This window comes from Pseudophryne corroboree, chromosome 4 (assembly GCF_028390025.1).
Source record: "Pseudophryne corroboree isolate aPseCor3 chromosome 4, aPseCor3.hap2, whole genome shotgun sequence".
Classification (NCBI taxonomy): domain Eukaryota; kingdom Metazoa; phylum Chordata; class Amphibia; order Anura; family Myobatrachidae; genus Pseudophryne; species Pseudophryne corroboree.
In genome coordinates, this window is record NC_086447.1 from 584,255,278 (window position 1) to 584,276,748 (window position 21,471).

The window sequence follows — 21,471 nt, forward strand, 5'->3', positions numbered from 1 at the left end:
TTGAGGATCGAGGGCTTATTGGGAATGTCAGCTCATGCGGACTAGTGTAATGATTTCAGCAAAAAAGCCACCTTAAAGCTGGTTTGCTGCTGCAAGCAGATCTGAATTAGGCCCTATGTGCACTGCATACTTGCCTACCTGACCCTCTCCATGAGGGAGAAAATGTTCTGTTCCTGGACTTTCCTGGTAATGTATGATTGCCATCACCTGTGGTGAAACACCTTTCTTATCAATTAACTAGCTCACCACAGGTGATGGCAATCATACATTACCAGGAAAGTCCAGGAACAGAGCATTTTCTCCCTTATGGAGAGGGTCAGGTAGGCAAGTATGGTGCACTGCAGGTGAGGCAGATATAACATGTGCAGAGAGAGTCAGATTTGGGTGGGTTATATTGTTTCTGTGCGGGGGGAAAAAATACTGGCTGCTTTATTTTTGCACTGCAAATTAGATTTCAGTTTCAACACACCCCACCCAAATCTAACTCTCTCTGTACATGTTATATCTGCCTCCACCACTCCCCCCCCACCCCCCACCGCTAGCAACTTTTTGCAGCGCCGCGAGCAGGTTAAAACTCAGCAAAACTGCGCATGCGTATGCACTGCAATGCGCAGACGCATCGTACGGGTACAAAGAGGAGGATCGGTGCTGGGTGATGGATTTAACAAAGAATCCATTCGCACAGCCGGTCGCAAGGTGATTAACAGAAAGAGGGCGTTTATGGGTGTCAGCTGACTGTTTTCTGGGAGTGTTTGGGAAAACGCAGGCGTGTCCAAGCATTTGCAAGGCGGGTGTCTTACGTCAATTCCGGGACCAAAAAGTCTGAAGTGTTCGCAGCGGCTGAGTAAGTCCAGAGCTACTCCGAAACTGCATTAAAACTTGTTTGTGCCATCTGGTGCAAAAGCGTTCGCACACTTGCAAAGCGAAAAAACACTCCCCCATAGGCAGCAACTATCTGATCGCAGCACAGCAAAAAGTTGCTAGCGAGCGATCAACTCGGAATGACCCCCACGGTTTTGCCCATTAGCTAACAAATTTGTTGCTGCAATCAGGTCTGAATTAGGCCCAATGACTGCAGGTCTCCATGATTGACCTCTGTTTACAGTCAGCAGGCAAATGCACTAACAGGCCCCAGTCTTGCCATAAGTGATGTCTGTAACGAAACTGGGCTGGGGTAATTCAGAGTTGATCATAGATGTGCTAAATTTAGCACATCTATGATCATTTACTCTGACATGCGGCGGGATGCCCAGCACAGGGCTAGCACGCCCCCCATGTCATGCCCTGCCCCCCGCACAGGTACAAAAGCATTGCACGGCGGCGATACTTTTGTACCTCACAAGTGGCTCCCTGCCAGTGCAGCTCCTGCACGCTGGCAGGGGGCTAACCGGGTCACAGCGGCTGCGTGTGATGTCATGCAGTCGCCACAGCCCGCCCACCCAACGGTCTGGAAACCCCTCTGTTGTCCGGACCATGCCCCGCCAACGCCCCCCTCCCGCTACGTGACCGCCTCTGCCTGTCAATTAGGTAGAGGCAATCGCACCAGTGAGATGATGTCGCATCTCACTGGCTGCACATGCGCAGTGTGCCTGCCACGCGTGTGCGCACTGCGCATAGTAATTCAGACTGCGACCGCTGCAGCAATGCAGTCTGAATTACCCCCATCGTACTGAGCTTCAGAAGTGGCCAAAGTGTGATCAGCTTATGGATACTTGCAAGGGTAGAAGAAGTTGGCATGATTGCAGTACAGTAGCTACAGTAATGTGCCTTATTCTGTGGCCAAACTCAAAAACAAGATTTTGTTTTGCATGATTGGTTTCTAATGAACCTTTAAGGGTGAACAGCGTGCTTCTGCAAGGTAGTTCCTAGATTCTGGTATTCACAGAGCTTTCTGGACATGCCAGTATACTGATTTATGTACGTCATACTTGCCTACTCTCCCGGAATGGCCGGGAGGCTCCCGAAAATCGGGTGGCGCTCCCGGCCCCCCGGAAGAAAAGGCAAGTCTCCCGGACGAGTGCCCACCACCCGCAACCAACCTGCATCACCTACATAACCCCCGGCGGCGCAGTTCAAAGTGCGCGGTCCGGGAGTCAGATGACGCGATTCGCGTCATCCTGGCCCCGCACCCTGTCTTGCAATGCCAATATTAACGGCATTGCAAGACAGGGGCGGGGCCACGATGATGTGATCATGCAGCCACGCCCCCAACCCCGCCCCTAAGCGTCATCAAGACGCATCTCCGTCCCCCCCCCCCCCCTACCCCCGCTGCTACGACCTGGCTGCCTCCTCTAGGAGGGGGCAGCCAGATTGTCGGTAAGTATGATGTACGTCCCCTGAAGAGGCGGTAGTCAGGCTCCAGCCATTAACTTTCTTGAAATGCATTTTGCTTCTTCTAACTTTACTATTTATGGAAAAGATCATTTTAATGCAGTACAAATCCACGTGGCACATGAAATAAAAAAAGGACAAATATAAATACAAATTATGGTGTAAAGTTATTTACACTTGTTGGGAGATGAGTGCAAGGTTTCCTTCTGCATAAGGTGGTGTCTAAAATAAACTGACTACTGTGTCCTTCTATGGCATAGGTCTGCAAACTCGGTCCTCAGGACCCCACACAGTGCATGTTTTGCAGGTCTCCTCACAGAATCGCAAGTGAAATAATTAGCTCCACCTGCGGACCTTTTAAAATGTGTCTGTGATTAATGAATACACCTGTGCACCTGCTGGGTTACCTGCAAAACATGCACTGTGTGGGGTAATGAGGACCGAGTTTGCAGACCTATGTTCTATGGGATTACTGACAAGAAGTCGTCCGAGTGTAGGGAGATACCCTTACACTGGCAAACGCAGCATTTGTAGAGGGGGGTTTCCAAATGTAATCCACAATCTCCCACTCCTCCGAACATGGAATACAGTATTAATATTTACCACTATAGATGGTCTATATTATAGGCTATATAAAACATATTTAAATAATATAAATAAGATAAGTCGTCAGGAAAAGGTTAAACATACTATAATAAATAAATAAATACACAAACAAAATAGAACCAGTACTGCACTTTCTAAACACACATTCTCCCACCTCATAGTAAGGCTCCTGTCTCTTCTCCCTGGTAGCTACTCTCTGGTCCAGTGCACTGATTGAGGACTCAGAACCACACACAGCAAACTTGGTAGAAGAAGCTGCTACCAGTGGGCATGTGTAGCAGCTCTGCTTTGTCCCTTAAACTGCATTATGTAGTTGCAGCTCTAGTAATTGTATTATACAGTATACCATTGCTATTATTTTCATAATTTGAGCCACTTGCCAAGAGGAGAGGGGTTTCCTGGCAACCGCAAATCCCCTCTACGTTTGCCTTTGCCTTACACACGAGTGTACATATACATGTATGCATGCACATGCGATTACAACCTTACTTCAAATATCCATTCTAGTAACAGATGAAGGGCCGGAAAGACTGGAAAAGCAGTATTATTAATATAGGCACTCATGAAGCTAAATACATAAAAAATTAAAGCAATACAGTACGTATATGTGTGCACAGGGCTGTCAAAACAAATGAGGGCTCAGGCGAAACAAACGGGGCATGACCACGGCCACTCTGAGAAAAGATATGAAAAATACTATGTGGGCCTGCTTGGGGGAAGGGTGTGTGTGTGTGTGTGTGTGTGTGTGTGTGTGTGTGTGTGTGTGTGTGTGTGTGTGTGTGTGTGTGTATACCTCCCAACTGTCCCGGTTTTCGCGGGACAGTCCCATTTTTGGGGGACTGTCCCGCTGTCCCACCCGCGGGCCGCAGTGTCCTATGGTGGTGGTGGGGGGTGGGGTAGTTGGGAGGCTCTATCACTTGCTGCTCTGCTTTGCAGAGCAGCGAGGAATAGACGCTGTGCGTATGCGCACAGCGTCTATTCAGTGCAGACAGAGGGAGAAAGGGCATGCCAGCAGCTCACAGAGTGCTGGGCATGCCCCCTCAGTGACGAAGACCAGGGGCGTGGCTCGCGATCGCGGCACTCCTGCGAAGCCATGCCCCCTTTTCGGAGGCCATGCCCCCTTTTCCTGGGAGGTATGGTGTGTGTGTTGGTATTTGTCCCTCTGAAAGATGATCCCGTAGCCACATTTTTTTTAAGTAAACAAACAAAAAATGGCCCTCCACAGTCTATCACAGCAGTTTCATTAATAATTATCTGCTACCTTGTACAGTACTGTGATTAATATTGTTTCTTACTTGCAGGGGTAACTTTGTGGGGTTCTGCCATGTGCATGGGGTTCCTGAGAGCTCCAGGCCTGACAGGTCTTTCCTGATGCTGTGACAGCAATATTTCCTTGATAGTTTATACCATTTCCAGACAAGCACTGCAACCCCGGTAATGATGGCGGAGGATTGGAAGCTTTAAAATGAAGGAAAACAATAAGACTATTTATATACATGATTCTTACCTCTACAATATAAAACATAAAAAATTACTCTCAATAAAAGAAATAAAAAAAGAAAGAAATCTGTGTTTAGCAAAACTGATAATAAGAAATTCACGGCTTTGTGAGTTAGTCTGTGTCAACTGGGTCGTTTGGTTTTTAAAATATTTTCCGGTTTTATAAATTAAAAGAATTCAACTCTGTGCAAAATGGTGTCCTATGGTACCCCTAAGCACCAGATAAGGCCCAGAATCACTGACTATAATGTGCTGTACAGTTAGGGGTGAACAACATGACTTCACAGCTGTGTGACAGGTGCTTAATTTTTCTATTTGCACAAAAAAATCATACTGACCTGATTGTAAAGGTGTCAATATATTTTCAGTAGGGTCTATAGGGGTAGGTCTGAACTTACTCAGCCGCAGCGATCACTTTAGCCTGTCTGGTCCCGGAATTGACGTCAGACACCCACCCTGCAAACGCTTGGACATGCCTGCGTTTTTCTAACCACTCCCTGAAAACATGTCAGTTGACACCCATATACGCCTTCTTCCTGTCAATCTTCTTGCGATTGGATGTGCGAATGGATTCTTCATTAAATCCATCGCCCAGCAACGATCCGTATGACATGTCTGCGCATTGCGGTGCATATGCATGCGCAGTTGTGCCGAGTTTTGACCTGATCGCAGCGCTGCAAAAAATAACTAGCGTGCGATCAGGTCGGAATTGTGTCTGTGTGGCCATGTCACTAACTGGCATGGTATTGATTTTACATAGGCTCCTTAACCTATGAAAGCCTGTAGGACCAAGACAATGGTCTCTATTCAATTCAGTGCGGATTGAATAGCGCTGGGAATTAGCTCCCAGAGCTAATGAATTCAGCGTGCTGTTATGTCAGAGAAGGTCAGTTCTCGCGGACTAAACAGGGTGTTTTGTCATGAGAACTGGCATCCTCCGTCGAAAGTGCCAGGCGCGATACTGTTTCCGCCATGCTAAGGGCAGAAAACAGCATTGCGCCAACACTTTTGTTGGGTTTCTACTTGCACCCCTCCAGGGTGCGAGAAGAAATCCTCTTGTCAGGCGCCACATTGCACAGAATTGAATAGCACCGGGAGCTATTAACTGCCGCTATAATTCAATCCGTGCTGAATTGAATAGAGCCCATTGATTGGCAGCCATCAGTATTAGCTGGATAATTACCTCTTGTCCCTGAGATGAGCGGGTTCCGATCTCAGAGATCCAAACCCCCCCCAAAACTTCACGATCCGAGCCGGGAACCGAGTCCGGCTCGGGACATCCCACCAGAATCGTATCCCAGAACGAGGCAAAACGTCATCATCCTGCTGTCGGATTCTTGCGAGTCTTGGATTCCATATAAAGAGCTGCGCATCGCCGCCATTTTCACTTCAGACTTGGAGAGTGAGGGAGACAGACCTCTGTCTCTCTGTGGGTGGTGACGTTGGGTGGGGTCAGTGTGTGCTCTTTGGGGGTGCTATCCTGTGTGCTGTCCAGTCACTGTGGTGTCCTGTGCTGTTAGGGGTGCTGTCCTGTCACCAGAGCCAGATTAAGGGGGGGGGGGCCCGGGGGGTACGTACCCTGGGCCCCCCTTTCCAAAAGGGCCCCCTGCCACACCGCAGATCGGATCTCTCTTCCGATCCGATCTGCGGTGCTGTGCTCCTTGGCTCCCGTCCTCACTGCAGCAGTTGCCGCACAGACAGGACAGCTGAGCTGAGCGACGGCTCAGCTGTTTAATAATGTATGAATGAAACAGCCTGCGTGCCCAGCCAATGACTGAGCGGCAGGCTGCTTCATTCATACTTTATTGGACAGCTGAGCCGTTGCTCAGCTCAGCTGTCCTGTCTGTGCAGCCGCTGCTGCAGAGGGGACGGGAGTGCAGGGCAGGAGGTACTTGTTCCCTTCAAGATTACATAACATTAACATGAAGACCGCTGACAGGTGATGGTGGGGGCGCGGAAGAGAACTTCTCTACTGGCCACTTCTCCACTCTTCTTCACTCTCCAGCTGGTAAAGGATTGGTTCAGTCTCTGAAACTGTGACTGAATACTGTGTGGAATGTTAATGGAATATATGTAATGGATATACAGTAGCTGTATAAAGAAAGGGAATTTATTGCTATTAAAAATATTGTATATTTAGTCAATGGAACAATTATGTGTCCAATGATATAGGAGTATTGTGCATATTTATATATCCCAATCACCTTCTCACAGTGGGGGATAAGACCAGTGGCGCTGAGAGGTGTGTGTGGGGTGGGGGGAGGGGAGGGTGTACTAATTACTTGCCCAGCCAATGACTGAGCGGCAGGCTGGCCGCTCCTGCAGTGGGGACGGGAGTGCAGGGCAGGAGGTCCGCCGTGTGCTGCTTGGGGAGGCAAGTATATATATATATATATATATATATATTCTGCCTTCTCTATTAGGGGCCCTACTTTCTTAAGTGCCCCGGGCCCCCCATGGTCTTAATCCAGCTCTGTCACTGTGGTGTCCTGTGCTGTTAGGGATGCTGCAGCTGTACATGGGTGTTGCTGTCCTGTCACTGTGGTGTCCTGTGCTGTTAGGGGTGCTGTCCTTTCACGGTGGTGTCCTGTGCTGTTAGGGGTGCTGCAGCTGTACATGGGTGTTGCCACTGTGCTGTACGGGGGCACTGTCCTGTATGCTGTAAAAAATACAGGGGTGTTGTAAAGGTACACTGGGACTATCTTGTATACTGTAAAACTACAGGGGTGTTGTGAAAATAAATGTACACTGGCCCTGTCTTGTATGCTGTAAAACTACAGGGGTGTTGTGAAAATAAATGTACACTGGCCCTGTCTTGTATACTGTAAACCTACAGGGATGTTGTGAAAATAAATGTACACTGGCCCTGTCTTGTATGCTGTAAAACTACAGGGGTGTTGTGAAAATAAATGTACACTGGCCCTGTCTTGTATGCTGTAAAAATACAGGGGTGCTGTGAAAATAAATGTACACTGGCCCTGTTCTGTATGCATACCTCCCAACTGTCCCAATTTTCACGGGACAATCCTGTTTTTTGGGGGATGGTCCCACTGTCCCACCCGCAGGCCGCAGTGTCCCGCAGTGGGGTAGGGGGGAAGTTAGGAGTCTCCTGCAGCAGAGCAGCCATGATTAGACACAGCATCTACTCAAAGGAGAAAAAGGGAAAGGGGGCATGACAGCAGCTCTCAGATCGCTGGTCATGCCCGAAATATGGGGGTGTGGCTCCCAATCGAGGTACTCCCACAAAGCCATGCCCCCTACCTATAGGCCATGCCCCCTTTTTGGGCCCAGCCAAAAAGTCTCTCCTTATCATCTCCCAATGTTGGGAGGTATGCTGTATGCTGTAAAAAGGTGCTGTGGAATTAAATGAACGCTGGCCCTGTCCTGTATGCTGTAAAAATACAGGGGTGCTGTGAAAATAAATGTACACTGGCCCTGTCCTGCATGTTGTAAAAATACAGGGGTGCTGTTGTTAAAACACTAGCCCTGTCCTGCATGCTGTAAAATTACAGGGGTGTTGTTCAAATACATGGGTGCTGGCCCTGTCTTGTATGCTGTAAAAATACAGGGGTACTGTGAAAACACAGGGGTGCTAGCTTTGTCCTGTATGCTGTACAAATACAGGGGTGCTGTGAAAATAAATGTACACTGGCCCTGTCCTGTATGCTGCAAAATGCAGGGGTGCTGTGAAAATAAAATTACACTGGCCCTGTCCTGTATGCTGTAAAAATACAGGGGTGCTGTTGTTAAAAAAAAAGTACACTGGCCTTGTCTTGTATGCTGTAAAATTACAGGGGTGTTGTTAAAATACAAGGGTGCTGGCCCTGTCCTGCATGCTGTAAAAATACTGGGGTGCTGTGAAAATACAGGGGTGCTGGTTCTGTCCTGTATGCTGTAAAAAATACAGGGGTGTTGTAAAGGTACACTGGTCCTGTCTTGTATGCTGTAAAATTACAGGGGTGCTGTGAAAATAAATGTACACTGGCCCTGTCTTGTATGTTGTAAAAATACAGGGGTGATGTGAAAATAAAGGTACACTGGCCCTGTCCGGTATGCTGTAAAAATACAGGGATGCTGTTGTTAAAATAAAGGTACACTGGCCCTGTCTTGTATGCTGTAAAATTACAGGGGTGCTGTGAAAATAAATGTACACTGGCCCTGTCTTGTATGCTGTAAAAATACAGGGGTGCTGTGAAAATAAATGTACACTGGCTCTGTCTTGTATGCTGTAAAACTACAGGGGTGTTGTGAAAATAAATGTACACTGGCCCTGTCTTGTATGCTGTAAAACTACAGGGGTGTTGTGAAAATAAATGTACACTGGCCCTGTCTTGTATACTGTAAACCTACAGGGGTGTTGTGAAAATAAATGTACACTGGCCCTGTCTTGTATGCTGTAAAACTACAGGGGTGTTGTGAAAATAAATGTACACTGGCCCTGTCTTGTATGCTGTAAAAATACAGGGGTGCTGTGAAAATAAATGTACACTGGCCCTGTTCTGTATGCATACCTCCCAACTGTCCCAATTTTCACGGGACAATCCTGTTTTTTGGGGGATGGTCCCACTGTCCCACCCGCAGGCCGCAGTGTCCCGCAGTGGGGTAGGGGGGAAGTTAGGAGTCTCCTGCAGTCACTGCTCTGCCTAGCAGAGCAGCCATGATTAGACACAGCATCTACTCAAAGGAGAAAAAGGGAAAGGGGGCATCACAGCAGCTCTCAGATCGCTGGTCATGCCCGAAATATGGGGGTGTGGCTCCCAATCGAGGTACTCCCACAAAGCCATGCCCCCTACCTATAGGCCATGCCCCCTTTTTGGGCCCAGCCAAAAAGTCTCTCCTTATCATCTCCCAATGTTGGGAGGTATGCTGTATGCTGTAAAAAGGTGCTGTGGAATTAAATGAACGCTGGCCCTGTCCTGTATGCTGTAAAAATACAGGGGTGCTGTGAAAATAAATGTACACTGGCCCTGTCCTGCATGTTGTAAAAATACAGGGGTGCTGTTGTTAAAACACTAGCCCTGTCCTGCATGCTGTAAAATTACAGGGGTGTTGTTCAAATACATGGGTGCTGGCCCTGTCTTGTATGCTGTAAAAATACAGGGGTACTGTGAAAACACAGGGGTGCTAGCTTTGTCCTGTATGCTGTACAAATACAGGGGTGCTGTGAAAATAAATGTACACTGGCCCTGTCCTGTATGCTGCAAAATGCAGGGGTGCTGTGAAAATAAAATTACACTGGCCCTGTCCTGTATGCTGTAAAAATACAGGGGTGCTGTTGTTAAAAAAAAAGTACACTGGCCTTGTCTTGTATGCTGTAAAATTACAGGGCTGTTGTTAAAATACAAGGGTGCTGGCCCTGTCCTGCATGCTGTAAAAATACTGGGGTGCTGTGAAAATACAGGGGTGCTGGTTCTGTCCTGTATGCTGTAAAAAATACAGGGGTGTTGTAAAGGTACACTGGTCCTGTCTTGTATGCTGTAAAATTACAGGGGTGCTGTGAAAATAAATGTACACTGGCCCTGTCTTGTATGTTGTAAAAATACAGGGGTGATGTGAAAATAAAGGTACACTGGCCCTGTCCGGTATGCTGTAAAAATACAGGGATGCTGTTGTTAAAATAAAGGTACACTGGCCCTGTCTTGTATGCTGTAAAATTACAGGGGTGCTGTGAAAATAAATGTACACTGGCCCTGTCTTGTATGCTGTAAAAATACAGGGGTGCTGTGAAAATAAATGTACACTGGCTCTGTCTTGTATGCTGTAAAAATACAGGGGTGCTGTGAAAATAAAGGGGCACTGACAGTTCTGTGTTTTGTAATAACAAAGGGGTGCTATACTGTAAAATGGAGGGAAAAAAATTGGAGAAAAAATAGTGAAAGAAGGAACCACTTCCAGTTCCTAGTACTAGTGCTGAAACTGCTGCTGCCACCAGTCATGACATTGACGATGCAATTCCATCAACGTCATCTGCTAAGACCGATGCCCAATGTCATATAGGGCATGTAAAATCCAAGAAGCAAGAATTAAGAGCTAAAAGAAATTATCTGATAAGAAACATAAAATTGACAATATGCCATTCGCGACACGAAGTGGCAAGGAAATTCTAAGGCCTTGGCTTATGTTCATGACTGATGGTTCAGCTTCTCATGAAGATGGAAGCCCTCCTCCCTCTCGAAAAATTAAAAAAATAAAGCTTGTTAAAGCACAGGAAAAAACAACTGTGCGTTCAGAGATATCACAAATCCCCATGGAGAGTCCAAGTGTGTCTGCGGTTGCGATTTCTAGGCCTGACCTTCCCAAGATTGTATGGGAAGAGGAGGATCCTACCACCATTTGCATGCCCCCTGCAAGTGCTGGGAGGATCACCGCCAGTCCAGTTGCTGATATTAAGATTGAGGATGTCACTGTAGACGTACACCAGGATGAGGAGGATATTGGTGTAGCTGGCACTGAGGATGAAGTTGATGATGAGGATTCTGATGGTGATGTGGTTTGTTTGAATAAGGCACCAGTGGAGACAGTTGTTGGCCATGGGATGAAAAAGCCCATTGTCATACCTGGGCAAAATACAAAAAAATCCATCTCTTGGGTGTGGAATTATTTCTCTGTGAGGATGAGAATGACATCTTGCCTCTGTAGAGCCAGTTTATGCAAGGAGAGATTAACTGCTTCTTTTTTTGGTGGGGGCCAAATAAACCAATCATTTCAGCCACAGTAGTGTGTCAGACCCTGTTGCAGAAATGAGTAGTTTGTTAAAGTGTGCAAGTCCTGTTTACACAACATAAGAGTGGGTGGGAGGGCCCAAGGACAATTCCATCTTGCACGTCTTTTCTTTGTCTGCCACATCATTCCAGGGATGCTGCCCTATAAGGGGTGCTTCCACTCTGCCCTATGAGTCCAGGTGTGCTGACCCATTGCCGTTTAAGTCCAGAGGTGCTGTTGTCTCTCTGCTGTGCTGTGTAGCTCTCCAGGGGTGCTGCCTATGCTGTATAAATCCAGGGGCGCTGCCGTATAATTCCTTGGATGCTGCTGTACTTGATCCTAGGTTTAAATTAAAGCCTAGAGCAGAATATAAGACAAGCTTCAACATCACAACCAGATTTGTACAAACATATGGCCGCAAAGGTGGGAATTGAAATTGCAATTTTGATGAAGTGTTTTCTGATAAAGTGGCGAGAGACCACATTTGTGGCCAAAGTCAGTAAGACTCAGAAGAGACAGAATCATAATCCAGCAGAAAGTGACATGGCAACATCTTCTACTTCATTTTCTCTGGCAACTGCAGAAGAAAACTAGATTTTCCAAACACACCTATGTCTATATGTCTGCCATATAATTCCAGGGGTGCCCTGTCTGAACCTACTCATCTCTAGTAGATATATCTTCTAGTGTTCACTGTTTACCCAGCATTAGAGAGAGGTTCTTCTCAATTATTTCATGTTATGGACTAAAATGAATGGCTCCAATTAGTCAACCTTAATTATGATTTATTATTAATGTTCAACATTTTGGGATTATTTACAAGGTGCACATTTGTTGTATAGGGTTCTTTTCCTTTAATTTGTAAATAATAATTTTACAATGCAAGGACTGCGTAGGGTTATCGCAAGACCTCGTGGTGTTAGAAGATTAGAGTTTCAATGATGTTGCATTGCATCAGCTTTCCATTGTCCTGCAGCACTAGATGGGCCAGGAGCTCCTGTGAGGTACAAACAGTTACTGAATAAGGGCCCAGTATGGAGTCTCATGGTCGCTTACAGCCAGGAAGATGTCTGGCTTGCCAGGCTGAGGCATGCTGTTGGCACAGAGATTAACACTGCTTCCTCCCACAGTCCTACTTGTAATATGAAATTAGTTTTGACTAGAGTGGTAAACTCCATTAGGGCAGGGGCTGAATATCAAAAAATTCACTGCACAGTCCTGCTTAGTACTGTATCGAACCCACCCGAACTCAACTTGCCTGATCTGGGGCTGCTTTGGGGGCTCACAAGGGGCTGCTAAAATATCTAAGGGGCTGATTTATTTAAATATAAAATATGAATAAAATAAACAAGACACACAGGTATGTTCACATGCGTGCTCACATGCTTGTAACTGGGACATACAGATATGCTCACATGCATGCTCATATGCGTGTAACTGGGACACACAGGTATGCTCAAATGCGTGTAACGGTATCCGTTCACATGGTCGACCATGTTATGGTCGACAGTCATTAGGTCGACCACTGTTGGTTGACATTGACATGGTCAACATGGACACATGGTTGACACATGAAAATGGTCGACACATGAAAGGTCGACACGTGAAAAGGTCGACATGAGATTTTTAACTCTTTTTTCTTTTGGGGAACTTTTCCATACTTTACGATCCACATGGACTATGATTGGAACAGTAATCTGTGCCGAGCGAAGTGGTAGCGGAGCGAAGGCACCATGCCTGAAGCATGGCGAAGGAAGCGAGCCATGCGAGGGGACGCGGTGCACTAATTGGGGTTCCCAGTCACTTTACGCAAAAAACGACACCAAAAAAAGTTAAAAAACTCACGTCGACCTTTTCATGTGTCGACCTTTCATGTGTCGACCATGTGTCAATGTCGACCATGTCAATGTCGACCAACAGTGGTCGACCTAATGACTGTCGACCATAACATGGTCGACCATTCATACCGGAACCGCGTGTAACTGGGAGCTGTGAAAGACGAAAATAAGGCATCTGCCACAAAGTATGTAGATAAAAATGCAATAAAAAAATTGAAAAAATTAAACCCAAGAGATTTTCACAAAATGAGTCTCCAGACTCCATGGAGGGGAAAATATCCAATCTTGATCTTGTGGTATACACCAGATTATTTGCATCCCAGCATTAAATCAGAAATTATCTTAATCCCTTAAAATGGAGAAGGGGGTACAAATATGGAGGGTTTGGCCCCTAGTTTTTAGTTTATCCAGTAATGTGGTAATTATATATTTGCTTGGTTAAAGTCCTTTCTGTTCCAGACCAATGTAGGAATGGAGGTGAAAGCCTGTGTGTGGTTCCTGACTGTGTGTGCCTCTCTAATTCGTAATCACCTTCTTGACACTTTCCTCTTGCCTCTTCTCATAATGTGAAAAGTCATCAAATATGGAGGTGGTATGTTTGTAGCTAGCTATGATTTGGAGAACTTGGCAAGCTTTTCCAGGGGGACCACCGGTCACTGAAATGATGGGTTTCTTAAACTGTGCATGTCCTGTTTAAACAACATAAGGGTGGATGGGAGGAGCAAAGAACAATTCCATCTAGCGCCTCTTTTTTTTTCTTTGCATTATGTGCACTTTGGGGCCTAGTTTTTAAAACTGCCATCCTGTCTGCCACTGCAGTGCCACCCTTGATGGGCCAGATGTTTGTGCTGCTGACTTGTGTCGCTTAGCTTAGTCATCCAACTACCTCTTTTGGCCTAAAAACAATATTGTGAGGTTTGAGGTGTTCAGAATAATGTTTTTGAGGTTAATAATATCGTAGGATCAAAACTGCCCCCAAATTCCGTGATTTTAGCTGTTTTTATGTTTTTAAATCTGTTATCCAGATCCAAAACAAAAACCGGAAGGGTGGTTTTGGCAAAACCAATCCAGATTCTAAACACGAACGGAGATCCAGATCCAAAACCAAAACACAAAACCCGCAAAGTGTCCATTGCCCTCTTACGTGTTATCATATAGTGTAAAATAATGTCCCCTTTATATGTGAGCCAATGATCCATGCTTGGTGCCTAGGATAATCCAAACATAAAAGATGGCAAAAGTTTCTTGTCAATAAGTCCACCAACTACTTCAAATCTGAAAATATACAAAAAACAAGAGCGCCTCCTAGTGCAACAATGTGCTATTCCACACCATGGCCCTCATTCCGAGTCGTTCGCTCGGTATTTTTCATCGCATCGCAGTGAAATTCCGCATAGTGCGCATGCGCAATATTCGCACTGCGACTGCGCCAAGTATCTTTGCTATGAAGATAGTATTTTTACTCACGGCTTTTTCATCGCTCCGGCGATCGTAATGTGATTGACAGGAAATGGGTGTTACTGGGCGGAAACACGGCGTTTTATGGGCGTGTGGCTGAAAACGCTACCGTTTCCGGAAAAAACGCAGGAGTGGCCGGAGAAACGGGGGAGTGGTTGGGCGAACGCTGGGTGTGTTTGTGACGTCAAACCAGGAACGATAAGCACTGAACTGATCGCACTGGCAGAGTAAGTGTGGAGCTACTCTAAAACTGCTAAGTAGTTTGTGATCGCAATATTGCGAATACATCGGTCGCAATTTTAAGATGCTAAGATACACTCCCAGTAGGCGTAGGCTTAGCGTGTGTAACTCTGCTAAATTCGCCTTGCGACCGATCAACTCGGAATGAGGGCCCATGTGCGTGATTAAAGCTATAAGTGAACCTGTAACATGTGTCAAAAGTTATTATGCTTATCTCATGTGTTTCATACCCTCCAACTGTACCTTTTTAGCAGGTACAGTACCTTTTTTTTATGGTCTGTACCGATTTTTGGCTCTCCAAACCTCCATTGAAAGTATAAGGAAAGGGGCGTGACCACAGCCCCTTTACCTGTGGCCACGCCCCCTTTTCTAAATTGTACCGATTTTTATGTGTACAATGTTGGAGGGTATGGTGTTTAAAAGATCCTCATAAGGTCACAATTTCTTTTTCATAGGTTTTAATGAGATCCAGAGCACATAAAAACATAAAAACAAACAGACATAGGTGGTCATTCCGAGTTGTTCGCTCGGTAAATTTCTTCGCATCGCAGCGATTTTCCGCTTAGTGTGCATGCGCAATGTCCGCAATGCGACTGCGCCAAGTAAATTTGCTATGCAGTTAGGAATTTTACTCACGGTTTTTTCTTCGTTCTGGTGATCGTAATGTGATTGACAGGAAGTGGGTGTTTCTGGGCGGAAACTGGTCGTTTTATGGGCGTGTGGGGAAAAACGCTACCGTTTCTGGAAAAAACGCGGGAGTGGCTGGAGAAACGGAGGAGTGTCTGGACGAACGCTGGGTGTGTTTGTGACGTCAAACCAGGAACGACAAGCACTGAACTGATCGCACTGGCAGAGTAAGTTTCGAGTTACTCAGAAACTGCACAGAGATGTCTTATCGCAATATTGTGAATCTTTCGTTCGCAATTTTAAGAAGCTAAGATTCACTCCCAGTAGGCGGCGGCTTAGCATGTGCAAAGCTGCTAAAAGCAGCTTGCGAGCGAACAACTCGGAATGAGGGCCATAGTGTAAAACTATTAACAAATGTTGAGCACCATTATTTAAATGAATTTATCTGAACATTTATATTTATTTATCTGAACATCAGCATGCCAAATAGTACTCAACGTGTTTCGTCCCTGTTGGAGCTATGTCCTCTCCTTAAGACTTCCTCAGGGGTACACATATATTCATAGGTTTACACTATGCATGTTTTTCTATGTGCTCTGAGGATCTTAGTCAGACAATATATGTGTGTGTGTGTGTGTGTGTGTGTGTGTGTGTGTGTGTGTGTGTGTGTGTGTGCGTGTGTGTGTGTGTGCGTGTGTGTATACTGTCTCCTCATGACACTCCATATGGTAAAGAGGGCATCTGCTGTATCTTAAATATAGTAACTAAGCACTGGTATAAGTGCTAATGTAAGTCCTTGATGAAATCCAGCCAGAAGAAACGCGTTGGATGTTCACTGATTTAATCCATCTCTTTAAGTTAAGCATTATCCACTCCTCTTTTTTATCCTTCATGTATTTGATTTATCCTGTTGTTTTTTTTTAGAGATTTTTTATAAATTAATGAAATTGCAGGAGTTATTTTCACTCTGTGAACTTTTTTTTAGTGACTTATACCTGTGAATTAAATATCTTGTATGAATTTTTTATAAAACATACCGAGTCTTCCTACAGTATATTTATTCGACACCGGTGGTTGCTTTAAAGCATTACATGTATTTAAAATTTGCACGCACTTCTGATATAACAAGTTTAAACTGGCTTATCACAGTGACACGGGGTCATTCAGGACACAGGGGTTCTCACGCCTGGCTCCAAAGTGCAGTGCAGTCTGCCACATGTATTTCCACAATTACAATGCTGAAAAGCTGGGCTAGTGACATGAACGTGGTACGTCACAGGCCAGAGACACAGTCTGGAGGAGATAAAGGTAGATGAAAGAGGCAGATGTGATTGTGGAAATACACGTGGCTAACCGCACTGCACTATGGAACCAGATGTGAGAACCCCTGTGTTCTGTATAACCCGGTGTCACTGTGATAAGACAGTTTAAACTTATTATATGAACATGCAAATTTTAAGCAAGCTTACATATATTTTAAACGGGAGGCAGTTAAGTGACCGGCGGTCACAATACCGATGTCGGAATCCCGCCCACTTATAGTCTCGACAGTCGGCATCCAGGGACTATTCCCACTCGTGGGTGTCCATGACACCCATAGAGTGGGAATATAGCCTGTGGTGAGCACAGCTTACCACCGAGCCCATAAGGGGCTTCGCACCACTCGCCCCTCCCTTCCCTGCTGTCCATCTGCAAGCCGGGATTCCGGCGTCGTTATGGTGACCAGCAGTCTCCTGACCGTCGGTCACGCATACCCAACCCTTTTAAACGACACTGCATTACCTGTGCCAACTGTTTGTTTTATTTTAGGATTGCTTGCTGCCCTTGGGGAAGGGTAAAGAGGGGAGCAGCGATGGCTGCAGAGTAAGCTGCGCTTTTATAAAGAGACTATACCAATATTATACTATGAGTAGAATTTGCGCATGGATCATAACTGTCACAGTTTCCATACCACCCAACAAGTTCCAGGTCACCTAGCAGGTGCACAGGGAAAGTTCACCAACTGTCACATTTTCCAGACAACAATGGTGATGCATTGTGAATGTCTGATGGACGTTTAGCCATATAACTCCGAAACAAAGAAACTAATTACAATGTCAATATTTTTCTGCAAATCTAAGGACCAGTACCATTAATTTGGTGTATGATGTGCCCTGCTCAGAAATCGGCATAATAGAAATATATCACTCAAAAAAGTCATATGTCTGCTATGAATATATATATATATATATATATATATACAAGCAGTTCAGGGGCACTCAGATAAATAAATGACCATCAGTCAGATATAGCCTCAACGTTTCTAAGTACTTTACTGCGTCATCAGGATCCTGATAACGAAGTAAAGTACTTCGAAACGTTGAAGCTACATCTGCCGGTTGGTCATTTATTTATCTGAGTGCCGCCAAATTGCTTGTTTATGTTGGTACATGTTTTGTTAATATGTTTGTAAATCCAGTCATCAGGATACAGAGACATGTGAGTTCAATGCTGTGCTGTTTATTCCATCACCAACTCCAGACACACTGCACACTGGACCTCCCACTTCCCAGCATCCCTCTGGTCCCAGGGACCATCACTGAAGATTCAGGCTTACACAGATTAGTAAGGGAGTGTCTACAAATATTAAGCATTCTAATACACTAACATCACAGTACCTAGGAAGTCATCAGCCAGTATATTGGAATACTGGGAGTGCTGCTTTTTCATACTACTAAATATTATTTATTTATATATATATATATATATATTTTTTTTTATATATATATATATATATATATATGTATATATAAATATATAAAATGAAAAACAGCTAGACAGCACTCGTCGAGACTAAAGATGGCTCTCTTATAGAAAGAGATAAAAGAGGGCCATCTCTGAAATGTTGACCACAACTTTAGCCTTTGTGCTGTTTATTTACAGCTGATTAGTCTCTATGAGTGCCGTCCAGCTGTCTGTTCGTTACATAGTTTTCCCAGGTCGTGCACCTGAGCATCCTCTTTTCTTTAAAGAAAAGCCCTGTACGCTTCAATGCAACAATTAACAACGTCATATTAAGAACATCATCTAACACGTTTCAATGAGTCTCTCAGGTCTGCGTATTTCCCTTTTGTGTCTTTCATACACAGTCTGTGTTTCATCTACCATGTTGGACCTTTCTAGAATCGTGGTTTGTTCACCATTATTAGGATCATCATACATGTCAGATGAAGGGTATTCTTCAGTCATGTTGTCTTCATTATGGTTAGGTTGAGATCTTAAATCCAACCAATTTCTTCTTACTTCCGTTCCACGCTCTGTACGTATAGTATAAGATCTTGGTGCTACTTGTGCTTGCACAATACCTTTCTGCACCCAAATACCTTTCTCATGATCTCTGAGACGGACTTAGTCACCCGATTTTAGATTAGATAAGCTTTTTGCTCGCCTGTCATGGAACAGTTTCTGTTTCGCCTGTTGACGTTCCTTACTCAGTTTGACCAACGCTGAGTTATGTGTATTAAGCAGTTCATAATGTATCGGGAGATTTGCTCTAATCCTCCTTCCCATCAGCATTTGTGCAGGAGAAAGTCCATTCTGTAAATGTGTACTGCGGTAGATTAGAAGACTTTTGTAGAAATCTTTTTTACCTTCTTGAGCTTTTTTCATGAGACTCTTTACAGTTTTTACTGAACTTTCCACCAACCCATTTGAGCGTGGATAGTGGGGACTTGATGTAGTATGGACAAATTCTCACTCATCAGCAAATTGTCTAAATTCAGCACTGGAAAACTGAGGACCATTTTCAGTGAACACTTCCATAGGAACACCATGCCTTGCAAAGATTGACTTCATGCATTTGATTACGGCTCTACTAGTAGTTGTATGTAGTGTCTTCACCTCAGGGTAGTTAGAGTAATAGTCACGACAATGTACGTTTTCCCATTACAATCAAACAAATCTGCGCCAACTTTCTGGTACGGTCTCTCTGGCACTGCGTCTATACGTAAGACATAATTCACATGTAGCTGTAGTCTGTGCTATGTCTTGGTTCATTCTTGGCCAATACATAACTTCACGCGCTCTCCGCTTACATTTTTCTTCTCCTAAGTGGCCTTCATGCATCCTGCACGGCATAGTTTTTCTTAGTTGTGCAGGTATGACAAACCTATTGCCTTTATAAATAATACCATCGACAACTGTAAGGTCACTGTGGTACATCCAATAATCATGGATAGACAGCGGGCACGCATGTTTTTCTGCTGGCCAACCTTTCAGAATGATATCTTTCAACACTTTCATTGTGTCATCTTTCTCATTTTTTTTCCTAATCTGTTCTTGTCTTGCAAGAGACACTGGTAGAGAAGCTACGATCAAATTAACATAGGCTTCTATCTCTTCATCCATAAGACTTTTGGAACCTTCACTTTTGTCCACAGCACGAGAAAGTGTATCAGCAATGTACATGTATTTGCCGGCACAGTACAGCAAGTGTACATCATATTTCTGTAGTCTGATAAGCATTCGTTGAATTCTCATGGGACAGTCACGTAATGATTTAGTCATGATAGCTACCAATGGCTTGTGGTCAGTTTCCACTGTAAATGTTTGACCATACACAAACTGATGAAATCGCTCACATGCATATGTGATCGCTAGAAGGTCTTTTTCTATCTGAGCATACCTTGTTTCCGCACTTGTCAGTGCTCTTGATGCATAGATTACTGGTTGCCATGTATCCTCATGTTCTTGTAACAGCACTGAGCCTAGGCCAAATTGCAAAGCATCTGCAGAAATTCTTATTCTTTTCGCAGGATCAAAGAATTTTAGCACTGGTTGCTCTGTAATGATCTGTTTCAAGTTTTGCCAACTTTCTTCTTGTTCATGTGACCACATCCAATCGTTATCTTTGTCCAACAACCATCTAAGAGGGGCTGTTCATTCAGAGAGTTGAGAAATAAACTTTCCTAAGTAAGTAATCATTCCTAGGAATCTTCTGACGTCGTCTTTGTTGTTAGGATGTTCCATGTTCATTATGGCTGATATTTTTCTTGGGTCTGGTTTTACACCTTGATCCGAGACCACGTCGCACATAAAGGTAAGTGTATTCATGCCAAATTCACATTTGTCCTTGTTTAGCTTTAGATTCACTTTCTTGACAAGTTCCATTACTTGTCTCATTCTAGAATCATGTTCTTCCTTTGTAGATCCCCAGACAATAATGTCATCCATCATTGTTTCAACACCTGGAATATGTTCAAAAATCATGTGTATCTTTTTGTGATATACTTCTGGAGCAGACAATATTCCATATGGTAGTCGAAGAAATCTGTATCGACCTTCTGGTGTATTAAATGTACAAAGCTTTGAGCTGGCCTCATCCAGCTTCATTTGCCAGAATCCTGAAGATGCGTCCAATTTACTGAACCATTTTGCTCCCGCAAATTGCGACATGATTTCATCTCTGGTTGGTAGTTTGAAATGTTTTCGTTTAATAGCTTTGTTTAAATCTCTGGGGTCTAGACATATTCTGAGTTGTCCATTTATCTTTTCAACAATTACTAAGGAGCTTACCCATTCAGTAGGCTCATCAACTTTCTGTATCACACCCAAGGCTTCCATGCAATTTAACTCTTGTTTTAGTTTTTCTCTCAGCGCAAACGGCACTTTTCTACAGGGGTGTATCACTGAAGAAACTTGCGTGTCTATATTTATTTTATGCTCTCCAGGCAAACAACCTAGACCTTCAAACAAGTCTCTGTATTCTGTAAACATCGATTTGCAGTCATCTTCTACTTGTGATGTCACCATAGAAACTTTCTTTAGCAAGCTTAGTTTCTCACAGGAACTTAATCCTAGAATCGGTTGCATATTTTTATCCACAATCAGTAGAGATGTTTTAAACTGTTGTCCCTTATATTTCAGTGTCACTAAGCATGTACCATTCACAGGAATTTCCTCCCCAGTGTACCCTGTAACATTCACTTTGGCTGGATGAATTTTAGCTTTTACTCTAAAAGTCTTATAGTCTTGAAACGATATTAAATTCACCTGCGCGCCAGTATCAAGCTTAAAGGGAATGACAATTTTTTTCACAGTTAAAGGGATAATCCATTCTTTCTTATCTGCACTGCAAAGTTCAATGCAATCCACAAAGAATTCCTGTTTGTTTAAAAACATGCACATTGGT

General features: G+C 44.4%; 1 protein-coding gene across 1 annotated transcript in view; it reads right to left on the reverse strand.

Annotated features, from left to right (window-relative positions):
* PLG (plasminogen) overlaps positions 1-21,471 on the reverse strand; it is a 189,630-nt gene that overhangs the window by 85,238 nt on the left and 82,921 nt on the right. The window contains exon 8 of the mRNA XM_063917521.1: positions 4,233-4,395. Coding sequence (XP_063773591.1) covers positions 4,233-4,395 — 163 coding nt within the window. The remainder of the gene's footprint in view (positions 1-4,232; positions 4,396-21,471) is intronic.